The sequence below is a fragment of the Lissotriton helveticus genome, chromosome 3_1 (assembly GCF_964261635.1).
Source record: "Lissotriton helveticus chromosome 3_1, aLisHel1.1, whole genome shotgun sequence".
In the NCBI taxonomy this organism is placed as follows: domain Eukaryota; kingdom Metazoa; phylum Chordata; class Amphibia; order Caudata; family Salamandridae; genus Lissotriton; species Lissotriton helveticus.
In genome coordinates, this window is record NC_136061.1 from 1,053,919,519 (window position 1) to 1,053,936,778 (window position 17,260).

Below are 17,260 nucleotides of genomic sequence, written 5' to 3' on the forward strand. Positions count from 1 at the left end.
AGTTGGTAATGCTATTTTAGAAAAACTACCTTTTATGCTGAGAGGATGAGGGTAATACATTTCTAATCACAACTTGAAGAATACTCTTAACTTCCACAATTCTTATATTGCTTTGTTCAGAAAATACAGTGTCCACGTTTTGATGTACATTCATTTTCTTTCATGAACGATTGTCCTACTTTAAGGTAGAACAACAACTTACCATAACGGGAATATAGCAAGCCGTGTGATGATGAAAACGAACGCAAAGGTGATAAACAGAAGGTCACACAGTTTTTGGCATTTGGAATAGTTGGCCATTTTAGCAGCCTGCGGAAGAAAAATATGCAGACTGTAGTGGCAGATGGGAGAAGAAATGCCAAGCATAGCTCATCAGTTTAATAACACACTGTGGATATTGTAATATATTAAATACATGTACGCCATGTACTGTTGTAGTCTTAGATTGCAAAGCATGCAAGAGGCATAAATATCTTTCTTTTGTGTAAAATGACGGAGACTAATTAATTTGCACTATCTCTAACACAAATAAAACAGCAGAAAAGTGTTTAAAAATACACACGACTAAAATGAAGTAACTGAATTACTACAATTAACGAGCCCTTGGCCAAAGCACTGAAATGTAAAGAAAAACCATTGAAAGCTGCAGGGGGAAGAATAAAAAGCTATGTTTGCGTAAGAACCACGGACCCCCGTCCCCCAAACAAAGCAAAAGTTCCCACTATAAATCATGCAGCATTCGCTGTGACGCTTACTATTTCACAGAACGAGACGCAGTACCAAATAAACAATAACAGGCTGGTTCATTACATGTCAGAAATGCACAGGAAAGGATCTTACCTCTAGAAGCACATCTGCTACATCGTGAAGGCACATAACCAAGGTACCTACACGCACCATGTTGTTTACATAGGAAAATGTTATCAGTGAAATTGTTGCAAGGTGATGTACGGACATAACTCCAAAGTCCTATGGGAAAATATGGAAAAAACAACTGTGTAAATGACTTCAATAGCTTTTGCAAGTCTGGCTAGAGGCACCTTTATCAGACACTACACCACAACATCCAACGTGCATATATTATACCAAAATATCTTTGGGAAAGACCCCATTTAATCATTGTAAATTTTCGGTCGATTCCCCTTTTTACATTAACCCACACAACATTTCAAAATTATGCAACAAAATCACATAGCCACAAGGATTTTAATACAGAAATACAACAATTTTTAATAATTTTAATGATAAAAAAGGTATCTAGCTGGTGTTATACTAAAGTCAAGTACACTGATATTTCAGTCATTGCTACGTAAATAGCAAGGGGCCGATTCACAGAACTAACTTACGACAAAATCCTAAATTTACTACTTTTGGTATTCACAGAAGGCATTTGGTAGTCTTAAATTAGGACTTTGTCCTAAATTAGGATTTTGTCTTCAATTAGGAATTTGTCCTAAATTAGGATTTTGTCTTAAGTTAAATTTAAGACAAACTTAAATTAAATTTAAGTTTTATATAAGACAAAATCCTTATTTAAGCAAAATCCTAATTTAGGATAAAATCCTAAATTAAGACAAAATCCTAATTTAAAACAAAATCCTAATTTAAACAAAATCCTAATTTAGGACAAAATCCTAATTTAAGACACAATCCTAACCCAAGACAAAATCCTATTTTAGGACAAAATCCTAATTTAAGACAAAATCCTAATTTAGGACAAATTCCTAATTTAAGACAAAGTCTTAATTTAAGACAAAATCCTAATTTAAGACTACTAAATGCCTTCTGTGAATACCAAGAGTAGTAAGTTTAGGGTTTTGTCGTAAATTAGTTCTATGAATCGGGCACCAAGTTCGGTGATATCTGGCGTTACATTTACAATCCCAAACTCTCAAAAGAACTGACAATCAGGCACTTTATTAGAGGCCGATGCTTCTTGGCTGTTGTTTATGTGACAAGTGAAGGCATGTATGTATTGCGGTAGAACAGTGAATGGTGCCATGTGGTACTCAGTGATTCAATCTGGAAGTAAAAACATCACATAATTCCCCAGATACCTACTTTTCAAATTTTTTATCTCAATCAAGTGGAACTACTTTATACTGATTTCCTTGGGAAGACATTTTTCCAAAAGGGCTAGATTGCTTGCTTGCCCATTAGGAAATGTTGCTTACTGACCACGAATTGTGATCATACCTAATGAGACAGCAAAGTAGTTTACCACGCCAAAAATATTTTGCATTGAAATATAACTGACGATTTTGCGGGACCAAGACAAGACTTCTATACTTTGTTGGCTCAGTTCATCTACTTTACAGAAAAGTATGGAGTTTCTGGATGTTCCTGAATGCAGCACTGCTCAATAGGAGATGCTGTAGAAGAAAGTATCACTTCGATCATTGATCAATCTTTCTTTATAGAAACCATAGTTGACACATTGACAGTCCTCACATTTGGCATGCTGAATTAAAAAGAAAAAGTTCCCTGTGAGATGTTTGGTGCTGCAGGTCTTTCTGTATTGGAAAAAGCCTAGAACTACAAGTTTACATGTGGAAATCAGTCATATCGTCAATTTTCACATGAAGTCCCCCATTGTGCAAGGCGTTCTGGGATAAAGTGTAACCACTTGGTAATCAAGCAATGCAGAATTATCGGAAATTAGTTGGTAATACCCAACTTGGAAAAATTGGAATCAGTGTTAAAACTCTCTGCAGTATTACCGATATTTTGACAAAATATTGACTTGTAAATATCAGGATTCAGAAATATCGGGACAAAAAATATTGCTATACAAAAATTAACATGATGCAGAAATATCGTTGCCAATAAAATCCTTCTTTTCAGGTAAGTAATATCATTGTTAAGAATATCGTTGTTGTTAATATAGTTTTTAATAACACAGTTTGTATAATTGTTATTCATTTTATTATAGTTTATAATTTTAAGTGAAATAGAATTTTTAATGTAATTGGTAATAGTTATTTATAGCATTGTAGTGGTTTGTCTGGTTTGTGGTGCGTTAGGGTGGGTAGGTATTTAAGCAATAATGAATTATTTATCATTTTTAGGTGAGTATGCGATTGATCTTAATTATGTACATTATGTAATACTGATTTATTTTACTTAACTTATAGGTGTGGCTTGCTATGTTTGTATTGGGTGGGAAGTTAATTAGGCAATCATTTATTACCTATTCCTTTTACATTTAATATGAATTATTTGATTGATTAATAATCATGAAAATTATGGAATATATATTTTAGCTGTGGGCTGACAGGTTTGTAGGGGTCTAGGTGGGAAGTTAATTAAGTAATAATTCATTAGCAATTAATTAATCTATTATTACTTATTGAATTGAATATTATGTACATTATTTAATACTAATATATTTTAGTTATATTTGTGTTGCACGTTGCTAGGTTTGTAAGGGTATAGGGTGTGAAGTTAATTAATAAATAAATAAATAATAACTAATTTATTATTAAACAATTAATTGATTAAAACTTTTTAAAATTGTGTAATAATTATATATGTTAGTTATATTTAGGTGGACTGCTGGGTGTGTAGGGTTATAGAACGGAAATTAATTAAGTATTAATTAAAAAAATATTTATTAATTGTTAATTATGTAATTATCAATTATGTATATTGTGCTATACTTATTTTTTGGCTATATTTTAGGGAAAACATTTTTTGACTTGCCTCTAACTTTGGCCTTACTTGACCAATCTTCATGAAATTTTCCCCAAAAATGTCAAAGTAGGTTCTGTGTGTCATGGATTTGGGGGTGATCGATTGACTGGCGTATTGGAAGTGAACTTATTGAAAGTAATTATAAGAACTGTGACATTTATACCTACAGATGTATTCCAGTGGGATTGCTGTTTATTAAAACATGATTATATTGATTGCCTAATAAGACCATAATGCATCATTTGAAACTCTGATTGGCTGGCAAATTCAGCCCAGGGAGAGTGGGCAGCCCTCTCCCACTTTAAAGAAAGTATTTGGCAAAACAGAGGGCAGAAAAATTAGCAGAATAGGCAAAATAGAGCAGAAGAGGGCAAAACAGAGAGCACTCAGACATTCACACACCCACACAGAGACCCACTTAGAGACTCATGCACCCACTCACAGACACACTGAGACTCATGACTCACTCACAGACCTACTGGAAATGCATGCACTCACTCACAGACCCACTCATAAACTTACACCCACTCACAGACCCGTTGAGACACTCATGCAACCTCTCAGACTGACCTAGACACTCACACACCCTCTCACAGACACAAGCAGAGACACATGCACCCATTCATAGACCCACTCTGAGACTCACTGCTGGAAAGTCATCCTGTGCCTTGGGCACCCCCCAGCGTTTTGCTGACTGATATTGGTAGTAACTGACTCTGACTGACCCTGAGCTCTGCCTAACCAGGCCCAGGGCTACTGCTATGCTGAAAAAGACACATTTCGAATACAATGAAAACACCTACATACACTAGGGTGCACTATGGGTTGGGGTGCCGCTGTGATTGGCATGGCCTACCCAATAAGGTCCTAGTACGCAACAGGGCAGGGGGATCGAAACTACCTCTCAGTCCCTAGTATATAAAAGGGCATGGCAGTTTAGACGCCAGCAGCCCTTTCTGCACTTGCATATGTGCACAGCTGAAGCCTGAGATAAGTTTAAAAATAGCCCTGTGTTGCAGGACTGCTTTTATAAAGTAAATTGTGCCCAAAGGGTAGGGGGTCAGGTATTTCTAAGGAGGACCCTTATAAAGTGAGCTTTATATGCCCTGGGAAAAGTGAAATTGCACATTTCACTCGCACATTTCACTCCCCACATTGTGATAAAGTGCTGCCCAAAATCGACTTTGGTACTAGGAGCACTTTAGAGGGAGGATCTGCAATATGTTTACATATTCAAAACCCCTAAAATCTCCTCTAGGTGTTCCAGGAGTAGGGGTACTATAAATATAGGCAAAGTACTTATAAGTTTTTCTATAAGCCCTGGTGCTGGAAAAATGGCCCAAGTCTTTTTTCTCATTGCAAATCCCATGCCACATAGATTAACATGGCAAGAAGGTATTTACTACTAACTCTTGATAGGAGAAGGCTAAAAATACCATTCGAAGACTTCCCAGAATGGTATTAATAAACTCAACAATATAATATTGTTGTATTTCTCCTAAAATGTACAGACAAGAAGTTATAAGACTTTCTTGTTTGTAAGCCCAGATTCAGCCTTCTAGTGGGCTGTCCTGACTGGTCAGAGTTAAGTGGATTAGCCAGGCTCCATTGAAGAGGTGATAAAGAGCTGCTGGGGTTAACCAGCTCTGCTGGGAGGGCAGTGCTCTATTACACAGGAATGCTAGAGCAGGTTGAGGAATCGTAAACAATGGACTTCAAGGAAAGGGGAAGACACCAGTGTCATTTACAACTCTACTCTTTTGAACCCAGCCAGATGCTAGGCTTAAGGAAGGAATGAGAAGATGCAAGGGAGAGAGACTATGGAGATTATCCATCCTAGGGTTGTGTTTAGCCAGCTCTTCTTTCCGTGCTGAAAAATTCTGCCATTATGAATTTGGAAGAATTGGTGCACTCTGGGACAAAATAGTGCCACGCTCGGCAGAAGTGCTCATACCTTGCTCATACCTTGGGGCGGTACCCTATACCTCATTGGACAGGAGTGACCTCCTGCTTGACCCAGAGAACTTGGAATACGTGTCTGAGAGGGGCATATCCTCTCATATCTGCTGCTTGAAACCTAAGAAAGCAAGAAGGCCATGCTGAAAGGCTTGATGTGCATTTCCTAAGGCCTGCACTCTGAAGATTGCACCTTCTGTACCATCTAGAACTACAGCCATGTGGACTACCTTGCGGTAAAAAGACTAAAGAGTGGACTCCCTGCAAGCTACAGGTTAAGAGAGCTCACCTGGAACATCACCACCAAGAATTCTCAACCTAGAGCACGACCAGAGGATTTGTAAGGGTTTTGTCCAAGTGGATTGTGGGAACTGAAGTCCTCAACTTTCAAGTTTGGCGAACTTTGGAAAAAATCTCCATAAGGGGACCGACTCAACACGGCCAGCCAAGACGCCTGGCTTCAATCGCGAGTCGGCCTGCCGTCCAGGTTCGCCCTGCTGAATAGCTCCGTAGGTCCTGCTTCCAGAGTTTGACCAGGAGTAGGCGAAATCCAAAGCCTGCGAACCCTCACAGAATCTGGCCTAGTCAAGAACATCGAGGGACCCATCGAGAAAAAGCTCCCTAAAGGTTTCTAACGACCATAAGGTTACTGGGAGCAACAACGAAAGCCAAGCCGCCTGGCTTCAACCGCGAGTCGGCCTGGATCCTTGGTCTGTCCCGCTGGAACGCTCCGGAGGTTGGACTTGGAATAAATTTGACCGGGAGCTCATCGTAAGGCAATCCGGCGAACCCTCACTGAATCTGGACTGGCTGAGAGTTTCGAGAGACCCTGGGAAAAAAAGCTCCAGAAAAGTTTTTAAGTCAGAAGGTAAACACTTTGAACGAGACCTACCATGAGGGGTAGCCCAGAAGAGATCCATTGTGGTTGGCCTGAAACTTTGACTTTGACCCGGTCTATCACAACCAGATGTCCAGATTAGGCGCTGTAGTCTTCCATGTGCTAGATAATGCTAAATCTTTGAAAATTCATATCTCTCGTTTCCTACGTTGGATTATTGTCGTTTTGGTGTCATTTTAAAGATACAAATATTTCCTATTTTTTAAATTGGTGTTGGATTTGTATTGTGCATTGTGTCTTACTTATTTACTGAATTGGTGTTTTTAAATGCTTTACATATCGGTCTTTGAAATTAAGCCTGCCTGCTCACAGCCAAGCAACCAAGGGTTGAGCATAGGAATCATTTTCTAAGACATATTCTGAGCCCTATACTGCATTAGTGGCCTTATTGCCAGTGGCAATTATACATTTGCCCCTACCAATAATCCACTTTCCAACACTGACACACCCACTTACAGAACCACTGAGAGATTCACACACACACTCACAGACCCAGAGACTCATGCACTCACTCACAAACCCACTCAGGGACTCATGTATGTACTTACAGACCCACTTAGGCACTCAAATAAATCGTCACGGGGCATTTAATCAGAACATCTGACCAGTTGTTAATATTAGGAGATGTAACTAGATGGTAAACAATATTTAATCTAAAACAAATCAAAAACAACCTTTAATGACAATTCTGCACATAATTAAGTTATTGATGTAAGCCATCCATGACAAGTATCTGGTTATTGACAACAGTAGGTTTCACCAATTCCCAATATAATATCCGTTCTTCACGCGAGGACAGACATTGTTTCTTTAATTCACTTAAGGCAGGGTTTTTAAAATATTCAACATGATCTAGATCCAGACAAGCCTGTTTAACAAATTTGAACCAGTAGCTTAATTGCATCTGGGACAGAATAAGACAATCATTAATAATCTTAAGATTTAAAACTGTGTCTTCACCCCAAGTTCAGTATTACATACAAAAGAAGAACAGCTCTTACAGACAGACAAAAGGCTCCTCAAAAAGGCATTCTCTACCATCTGGAGCCAGTTGATGTTGTTATAACCCCAAATTCTTGTTCCATATAGAGATGCCGACACACAATTAGCTTTATATATAGTTAGCCTCTCCCTCTTGATTTTTGCCAAACTTGAGGCGAAGTTTAGAAGCTCTGAAGTAGATTTATTTAAGTGCAATTTGCTGTTGTTTACAACCACATTTCATGAGCCTTGTGCCTCAAATAAAATTCTCAGATAAGAGAAGGTGTTAGTGAAGCTAACCTTGACATTGACAACTACAAAATCATGACACTTCCTGACTTTTCTCCCACTTTTAATTTTTGAAAGTTTTCCCTAAATTAACATTCAAACCAAGGTCTACCATGTGGTTGACAAAACAGGTAAGTATCTGATGCAAAGCCAATGGGGCGAATCTGGGGAACATCTCTTCAGTTTTTGGTCAAGACAGAGCCCAGACTGTTAGTGTACAGGATATCAGAAAGGTTGCAGGACACAACCCTGTCTAATCCCTCTCTCAAGATCAATAGTGCGAGTACATTCACCACAGGATCCATAATGCACTTTTGCCCTGCCCCCCAAACACATTTCTCTAAGGAAGGATACTCTCGGGGGATCCAACCCAAGCTCAAATATAATTTCCCACAGTGTGTTGTGGAGAATAAAGTTGAATGCATTTGACAGGCCAACAAATGCTAAACACCACTGACCTTTTTTCATTGAAGTATATTTTCCAATTATCAGATTGGGATTTAACCCCTGCTCACTCATCTCCAGACCTCTATGGAAGCCATATCGCAAGGCTGAGAGGGTTTCATTGGTCTCAGCCCACTCTTCTAATCTATTCAATAATATTCTCCGGGTGACTTTCACCAGGGAGTCACAGAATGATATTGATGAATAGCAAGCTGAATTTGTACACTTCCTCTTTCTTATAGAAGGAAACTATCACAGACTCCGACATGTGGACCTATTATAGCTAGGGTGCACTTTTCCTGTTTGCGCCACGGCACACCTTTAAGGAGGTGCGTCAGGTGCAAACAGGAAAAGTGCGCCCTATCATGGAATGGTCTGCCCTCAGGGCAGCTGTGAACTTGTGCTTGCCTGGGGCAGTGTATTCAAGAAAAATATGGAGCAGCTGTTTAAAATGTGCTCTGTGCTTCTCTGTGTAGGCGGAAACTTGCCTGCACTTTAAAGAGGGATTTGAGGTCCTCTTGCAGGTGGGCGCAGTGAGTGACTGCACCCGCCGGCAAGGGGATGTCTGTAGACCCCCTTTCCACTCCAGATGCCAACATCTGAGCCCACGTCTATAATACGTTGTGTGCGCAAAGGGATTGCCTCATTTGCATGGGCCCACACCCCCATGCAAATGAGGGAATGCCCTCTTGAGGAAGCGCTGGCGCTACATGTGCGCCAGCACTTTCAGTATTACAGAAGGGGTGCATAAGTGTCTGTGGCCCCTTCTGTGATACCAATGTGCCCCGGGGGCGTGCAAAGCAGGTGCAAACGCTCTTTGCGACCCCGGGGCATGTTCTGTAATACGGCCCCAGGTGATCAGAATACCAGTGCAGCAAAAAGTCCTTAATACCCTTGTCAAATTTAGGCCCCATAAAGGTACATTGGCCTTAAAAAGATTGATTGGGATGCCGTCCAAGCCAGGTGCTTTACTTCCCTTGCTGCCCATAAGTGCGCTATTTATTTCATCCAGGGCGAAAAATAAGTCGCTGGTGTCCGATACTAAGCCCTCAGCAGTTGTGGGGCCACACCGCTGTGTCTGCACTCTATAGGTAGAGTAGATCTTTGCAAAGTGGGCCATCCAATCAGACCCGTTGATGGCAACCCCTAGTCTGGGGGCACTGTAGTCCTTTCATAGAGGGCTGTTAATTATGCACCAGAAGGCAGAACAATCTGGCTATACTAGCTTCAATCAAGGATCCCCTGGCAGCATTCTTTAGTTCTTTCTTCCTTAGTTTCAGTGCAAAACTATACTCACATCTACGCATTCTCACTTTCAAAGTGAAGCCCGGATTCTTGTGAAGGGCTGCCATGAGATGCTTCTGAGCTTTGAAACAACTGGGATCAAACTAACCTGGACTATTACAACTAGGCTGAGACGTGGATCTAGTTAGGCCTTCTTTATTCCCCTGGGATATACTAAGGCAAGCTTTCTAGATGTCATCATCATTAGCAGTCATCCAAACAAATGTCAAAGGCCTCCCTGTGATCAATAACCTGCTTTTCAAAAACATTATTAAGGTTGACCAGAGACCATTATAATAAAACTAATTGTCAGTGACAAACACAGTATTATCAATATTACATTCAATATGATTGCTGTTCAGGCTCTACAACAAGTGGCCTACAACCATAATATGGGGTAATGGTCACTCATTGGAATGGGATGAGCTGCGAAATTGAATAATAGCGTACCAAGTTTGTATAAGGAGGGGATATAATCAATAAATGTGTTAAGGCCACTACCATTAAATGTGCAGTTAAAAAAAGTCGTACTATGACATTAGATCATTCAGTTTCGCTCCATAGTCACTATGGAGAAAATGGGTTTGATCAGTGTTGTGTATGTCCATCATGCCACAAACCTTTTTAAGTGGGAAATAAATCTATGTTGAAATCTCCACCCCACAATATAAAGACCTCTTTCCCATAAATCTTCCAGGTCATGATCAAGTTGTGATAAAACCTTGATGATATCAGGTAGTGGTGCATTATAAAACTTAACAAGCACAGAATTGAGATAGTATGACATTTTGATAATAAGAACTAATGTCTGATTTTATCATTACATAAGCCAATAAATTCGAAACACAAATGAACAACCCACCCTTAGCTCTGCCAAGTTCAGAAGGGACTGTGGGTAGGTGAAATGTCTTACATTCATTAATACGATTGGGCTGAAGGGTCCAGGTCTTTTGGAAACAAAGGATGTGAAATTTGAGTATACACGTCATTCGAAGTGAAAGAAGCCCCTTGGTGCATAAGCCTGCCTTGTTCCAATGTATAAAACTATAGTGTGGTAGGCACCCCTGGACCTCAGACAGTGTGAACATGATTAACCATGCTAGTTGAAGGGGAAATTGAGGGAAAACATGGCACATCCGGAAGAACCTCAGAGGTGAGAAGCATGTATGTGTGTGTATGTGTATGTATATGTATATATATATATATATATATATATATATATATATATATATATAAAACCAGTAATAGTTAAATCTCCACTAAACTTTCCCAAAAAGTTTTATTTTATGCTTAGCTTGTGCATGGGAAGTTTCAGGGTTATCCATCCAGCTGAGGCTGAGAAAAAAGGGGGGTCCCAAAATATGGCTTCACCATTCACTTTCACATAGACTCAGCTACACATTAAACCTCTGAATGGATTTACGCCACATTTGGCAGAGAGCTACATCTATGTCCAGAAAGAGTGCTTTTTTGGTTTTGGTGTAAATCTGTTCAGTAGTGTTTGAGCAATTTATGCTAAAAAACGTGGTACATCCAGGGGCATGTAGGCTCCGCAGATCCCAACAGATTTCAAACTGAGATCTGATTTGCTGCCACCACCTCAACCGGGAGGTGGCTGCAGCCATATTAGGAGTCCGGGAAAAAAAAAAAAAAAGACAGAAGGTGGCATGGTGGGAATATCCTGACCCCATAAGCTTGGTGCCTGGAGCCGACACTGTTTTTTTTTTAAAGTTTGCAACAAATTTGCAGAGAATACGTAAATCCACAAAAGATCTGTGAATCTGCATCAAATTTAAAAAAAAAACATGTTTTGAGATAACTATACCTAGTGATTTTCTGTGGTTTTTAGAGTTTAAAATGTTATATTTTAAACTCTAAAAACACGGGGCCAGTGGTGCGGGCAGGAAAACCTGTGTTTGTTTTTGATTGGCAGGAGCAATTTAAAATCCACTGCCATGCAGGAGCAAACACTATGGGGCCCATTACGATGTCGGGCGGATTGCCTCCGCCAGGCTGGCGGTAGCCACGGCCGGCCTGGCGGAGGCAATCCGCCCGACATCGTTTCCCAAATTCCCCCCCGCCATATTAGTATGGCGGGGGGTACCGTGGCGGATGGAAAGACCGTCCGTCGCTTTTCTGCCCCAGTCGCCTTGCAACCGGGGCGGAAAAGGTTTAATATAGCCATATTAGCATGGGCTTCCAGACATGCCTTTCCGTGGCGGCAATGCTGCCACGGAAAGGCATGCGGTCTTCACTCTGGGGGCCCCCTGCGGGCCCCCAGAGTGGAGGGGTGGGGGGTGCACACAGGGGGTACCTGTGGTACCCCCCTTCATTTGCATAAACAAAGCGGCAGGCACCACGCGGTGCCTGCTGCTTTGTTTATGCAAATGCTGAAATGCATTTTTAGCATTGTGGCGGGCGCTGAGAGCACCGCCCGCCACAATGCTAAAAATGCAGGCTGTGCCCGTAATTGTGGCGGGCACATCCCAATACCCCCACGGGACCCCTGCGCTTATGGCGGGTGGTCCCAATCCCTGCTAGGATGATGGGCGGACAAAGTCCGCCCGTCATCCTAATGGACCCCTAAGTCCGCTCCCAGTGGGCAGGGGCCTAAAAAATGCTTCCACCTGCTGGGAGCAGAATTTTCATCTCTTTCCCTGCTCGCAGTGATGCAAATGTCTAAATATTGTTCCTGCTTGCAAAAAAACAGCATTATTAGCTGCTCCCTATGAGGGGAGCAATGCCTGCTCCACTCACCCACCTTTTATTCTGTAGGACCCAGGGATGGGGTCCGTGTGGCCAAAATAGACCTGTGGAGGGGTGACTTGTGCCCCACCCCATAATATTAATACTAGGCCCTGAGGGACGGGGTCCTTGGAGCATAAATTGGCCCAGGGAGGGGGGAGCATGCCTCCACTCTCCCTTAAATTAAGGCCAAGTCATGGGTATTCTGTCGCCAGTTCCAAAATCGGGACAGAAGGGTGGTCGCATGCCCCCTATCCCTAATGTATCACTGATCCCCAGGGATGGGGGCCTCAGGGCTGATTACAGGCCCAGGGAGTGGGTCACATGCCCCTCTACCCAAACAATAATGCTGGGCCCCAGGGGATGGGGTCCCAGAACTGAAACCTATCCAGCGGATAGGGTGGGCAGCCACCCACAGCGCACCACCTAAGGCTGTGCGCATCATGGGATTGGATGCATGCAGTGGGTTGGCCAGGCCCGGCCCTGCAGACAACGATCCCTCTAATTTTTTTCCTCTGTGTGCTGCAGTGGAGGGTCTCTGTCCGCTGCAACCATGGCTATGTGCGCCAGGAACCAGACCGCGCATGCGTGCGGTGCCAAATGTCACTCAAAATGTTTACTTTAAAAAGTGAAAAGATGGTGCATTTTCACACATACAGCGCGACAATAAGGTTCTTAAGAGCAGTTTGCAAATTGGATAAATATGCCATGACATGAATTGGTTACACAGGCAAGTACTCTTCAGGTTTAGAAAAGCACAAGACTTCAACGGTGGTACCATAATAAGATTTTAATAAATATTCTTAACTGGAGCACTGTTCATTGGGTGGGGAAATGTTGAGAGCCTATACAATATCACATATAAACAATAAGGGAGAGGGCCGTTCAGACACGTCAAGTGGCATCACTAGATGGGTGACAGGGTTGCTTCTCATGGCGATCCTTGCCATTTTTCCAGTGCTGATAAACTCTATCTAGGTCAACTTTACCATTCAGGAGGTAGGCCTTTGTCCTCATCAGCATATCCAAATGCTTCTGCTCTAGTCTATTCCTCAATTTACTTTTGATAGTATTCATGAGGCTGAATCCTCGTTCACAATCTGCGCTAGATGCTTGAAACGTTGCGCAGACATCAACAAGCTGAGACACCACACTATACTGAGCAGCATTGTGTACAGTGAAATTCACCATGTCTTGAAAGGTGGTATATAACCCACCCTTTGCTTGTTCTGCCACCACATATTTATAGTCTCTGTATTGTCGAACAATATCTTCTGGTGTTTCACAGTCACCCAGGACCAAGACATTTTTATACTTTTTAACAAGTCTTTGTATATTCTCAGTCCCAAAATCAAAATGAGATTGTGTTGCTATTGCCTGGATTTCAAAACGTGCCCATTCTTCCAGCTCATGTTCAGGGAACCTTTTTTGCATGTGCTCAAAAAGAAGGGAAACAAAAGACAAAATAGGTGTACCACACCATCAGATCTCTTACATTGCTGCTCCAAAAGACACTGTCCCCCCAATACTGCTGCTTAACTTGGCCAACCTTTGCTCTTGCATACTGTACAGCTTCAACAGTAGCAAAATAACTTTTTTGGAATAGTTTGCACAAAGATGTGAATTCACCCAGAATGTCATCAAGTACTGCAAGTGAAATAGGGTAGTTGGAGTTTCATAGCTTTTTGTAACAATATTTAGCAACTGGATCATTCTCCTCAACTTTCTCATAATCAAAGTACTTAAGAACAGCCTCGTAATTACGAATTAGTGCACCAAAAGCAAAATGCCTTGAAAGCCACCGGACTTCATTCAGTGGTCAAAAAGAGACCACTTCACATTCAGTGACCGATGCAATTTCATCCAGCTTGGACTTCCTTGTAGGAGATCTGGAGAACACAGTGTAGATAGTCCGCAATAAAGGCTCCATCTCTTTAATCATTGAAACCCTCTTCCAGGCATCATCAACTCCCAAATCTTCTCGATGGGCGATACAATGCTGCTCTACTGGATGAGGAATGGATTGTTTAAGGCGATTAGCAACACCATTATTCTTACCCAGCATCACAGACGCACCATCGGATGTGAACATGACCATTTTCATATGGTCCAGTTCATTGGCAGTGTAGAATTCTTTCACAGCAGTAGTGATAGCCTCAGCATTACAACTAGTCAGCTTCACTAGGCCCCCAAACTGTGTTTTGTGCTCTAGTGATGTTACAGGTCAGAACTTGAAGTACAGGATAAGCATTTTTGTGACAGACATATCTGTGCTCTCATCAATTATCAATGCATGATATAAAGCATGCCAAAGTTCTGCCATAGCTTCACAGTGTATCACGCTATTGATGGCCTCAAGGAACTCAAAGGCATAGTTGTTGCTCCTCCCGCTGTCTGGTATCTTGACATACAAAGCTAGGTGGTCATGGATGTCTTGTACAGATAACATTGAAGTATTCATCTTGACTGCCAGCAACACGTTGTTGATGAGAATCTTTATCTCCTCAGGCGTAGATCTTTGGCGGTCAACTACTTCCATTCTATTTGCTTTGTCAGTGGCAGTTTCTGTCAGCATTGCCCGCACTCCATAACCAAACCTGGCAGAAGCACTTTTGTTTCTCAATATCACCATGGCAGACTTGTGTACTTTGCTAAGTATATGGCGTTTCATGTAATCCAGTTTCCAGCCATCACTCCATTTCTTCCCTGTGGAAAAGTCCCCAACAATCTTGGCTTTGGCACATGCTTTGCAAATAAAGCCTACGTCTGGACTGTATTGAAATAGTTTCCCGAGTTGCACACGAACCTTGCTTCGTGATTTCTGTGTCTCAGCCTCCACAATTTCTTTCATCCACTCTTCCTTGATTACAAGGCAACATTTCTCCCTTTGTGGTGAAGCACCGCACTCTCCTAAAATTACAACTTTGCGCTTGAACATTTCTGTGCCCGCCGGTTTGAACCTGCTGTGCCACAACGCCTGCAAATTAAGGGAACATGGCTTACGTTGACGCCTAGCTCATAAATGCACTCTGTTATACTACAATGTACAAGATGCACCACAGTTTAACTCTACCAAACAATTACCTCTTCTGCTTGTACTCATGTACGCCTGTTTAAATGTGTGGGGTACTGTCTGCGAAACCTGCAACAGAAGAAAACATGGGTAAGTATATTATACTACAATGTACAAGATGCACCACAGTTTAACTCTACCAAACAATTACCTCTTCTGCTTGAACTCACGTACACCTGTTTAAATGTATGGGGTTCTGGCTGCGAAACCTGCAACAGAAGAAAACATGGGTAAGTATATTATAATACAGTGTCCAAGATGCACCACAGTTTAACTCTACCAACAATTACCTCTTCTGCTTGTACTCACGTACGCCTCTTTAAATGTATGGGGTTCTGGCTGCGAAACCTGCAACAGAAGAAAACATGTGTAAGTATATTATACTACAATGTTCAAGATGCACCACAATTTAACTCTACGAAACAATTACCTCTTCTGCTTGTACTCACGAACGCTTGTTTAAATGTGTGGAGTACTGTCTGTGAAACCTGCAACAGAAGATGCACTAGTTTAACTCTACCAAACAATTACTCACGTCTGCCTGTGCAATTGTATTCTTAGTATGGTCTCACGAACCTGCAAAAAAAAAAAGGGGTGCAGATTGTGAATCTATTTACCCAGAACCCCCAACCCGAGGAACGTAAACAGAATTACCTTGTCTTTGTGGGTACTCGCACCTGGCCACTCAAATCCAAAAACCTTACAGACTGGCAACCTGCAATTAAAGAAAAGTTAGTCAGCAAACGCTCGAAGAATTCCAAACTATGAATGGGACCGGTCTAGAGGCCCCAATAGGAAAAATGACCAAATAATTACCTGGTATTCCAGCCTAGGACAAACAGGCGTGTGCCATGTGTTCCATTATCAGCATCCATTATCTTAAAGTGGTCTATAAATCTGTATTTTGTGTTACACCTTCTGTGATGCAGCTTTTCCCTGGGATTCAAACTGTGCAAATTGTTGAAGTGGGTGAACAAGAAAATTCCCAGGAAGACTGAGCAGCACACAATCCATCAAAAGATCCCACCTGAAGATGATGCAGTGGCGTACAAAAAATATACGTTCGTGCAATTTTCAGGCAACCATAAATATGTCAAGATAACTCTGAAGAATGATGGACCTGCTGCAGAGAGATCTAAGTTTTGTCTACTGGAAGTTGACTCATCGTTAAGTAGCTGAGGAGGTTAAAATGCCTGATGAAAAGCTGGTGAACCATGCAGATCACAAATTACATGCAATGTAAATGGGTCAGTGTATTAATGCTTCTGTCAGAAAGCTCCTTTTGTTACTTGCAATTTATAAGTTTTAATCCTAGTATAGAACAGTGAGCTATTAACTACCAAAGAGCTGCATTTCCATTCATTGCAATGGCAGAAAACCTGCGACAGACCACCCAAGCGGAAGAGTAACAGCTTTTGATTGTAAAAACTTAAGGGTGTTTTCGAACAGTAAATAAAAAAACTTCAAAAATGAAGCCTTAAATTTAAAAATCAGCATCAAGAGGAATAACCTTCAATCTTGTTTTACTTGCAGAGATTTTTACATATTTTCCGCATCTTCATTGCTTTGATTTTGTTCACAAGAAAATGTCACCCTTAGCCATCGAATGCTAGTCATCATAAGTGCATTGAAATTATGAAAATGCCAATGTCTAAGTTTATGCTATATAAAACTACAGAAAATAAAGAAAGAAAATAGCAGCAGAATCTGACTGGCGCTGGGATTGGAAAAAACTATGAATTGTTTAGGGAGCTGCAGTCCAGCCTGAGGCGCATGCTTGTGCAATTAGAAGTTCTGTGACATTTGTGTTGACAACCAATGATAGATGGTCTGGGGTGTCAGGAGAATAATGAGTCAACTGGGGTCTGGATGCTACATCATGTGCCAATGTTTCCGAA

The 17,260-nt window shown here is 41.4% G+C and overlaps 1 protein-coding gene across 1 annotated transcript in view; it reads right to left on the bottom strand.

Moving 5' to 3' along the window:
- Nucleotides 1-17,260, bottom strand: part of CERS6 (ceramide synthase 6) — an 853,755-nt gene that overhangs the window by 214,991 nt on the left and 621,504 nt on the right. Inside the window, exons 7-8 of the mRNA XM_078681623.1 lie at nt 841-969; nt 203-309 (exon numbers count right to left, since the gene is read on the bottom strand). Of these exons, the coding sequence (XP_078537749.1) occupies nt 203-309; nt 841-969 (236 nt within the window). The remainder of the gene's footprint in view (nt 1-202; nt 310-840; nt 970-17,260) is intronic.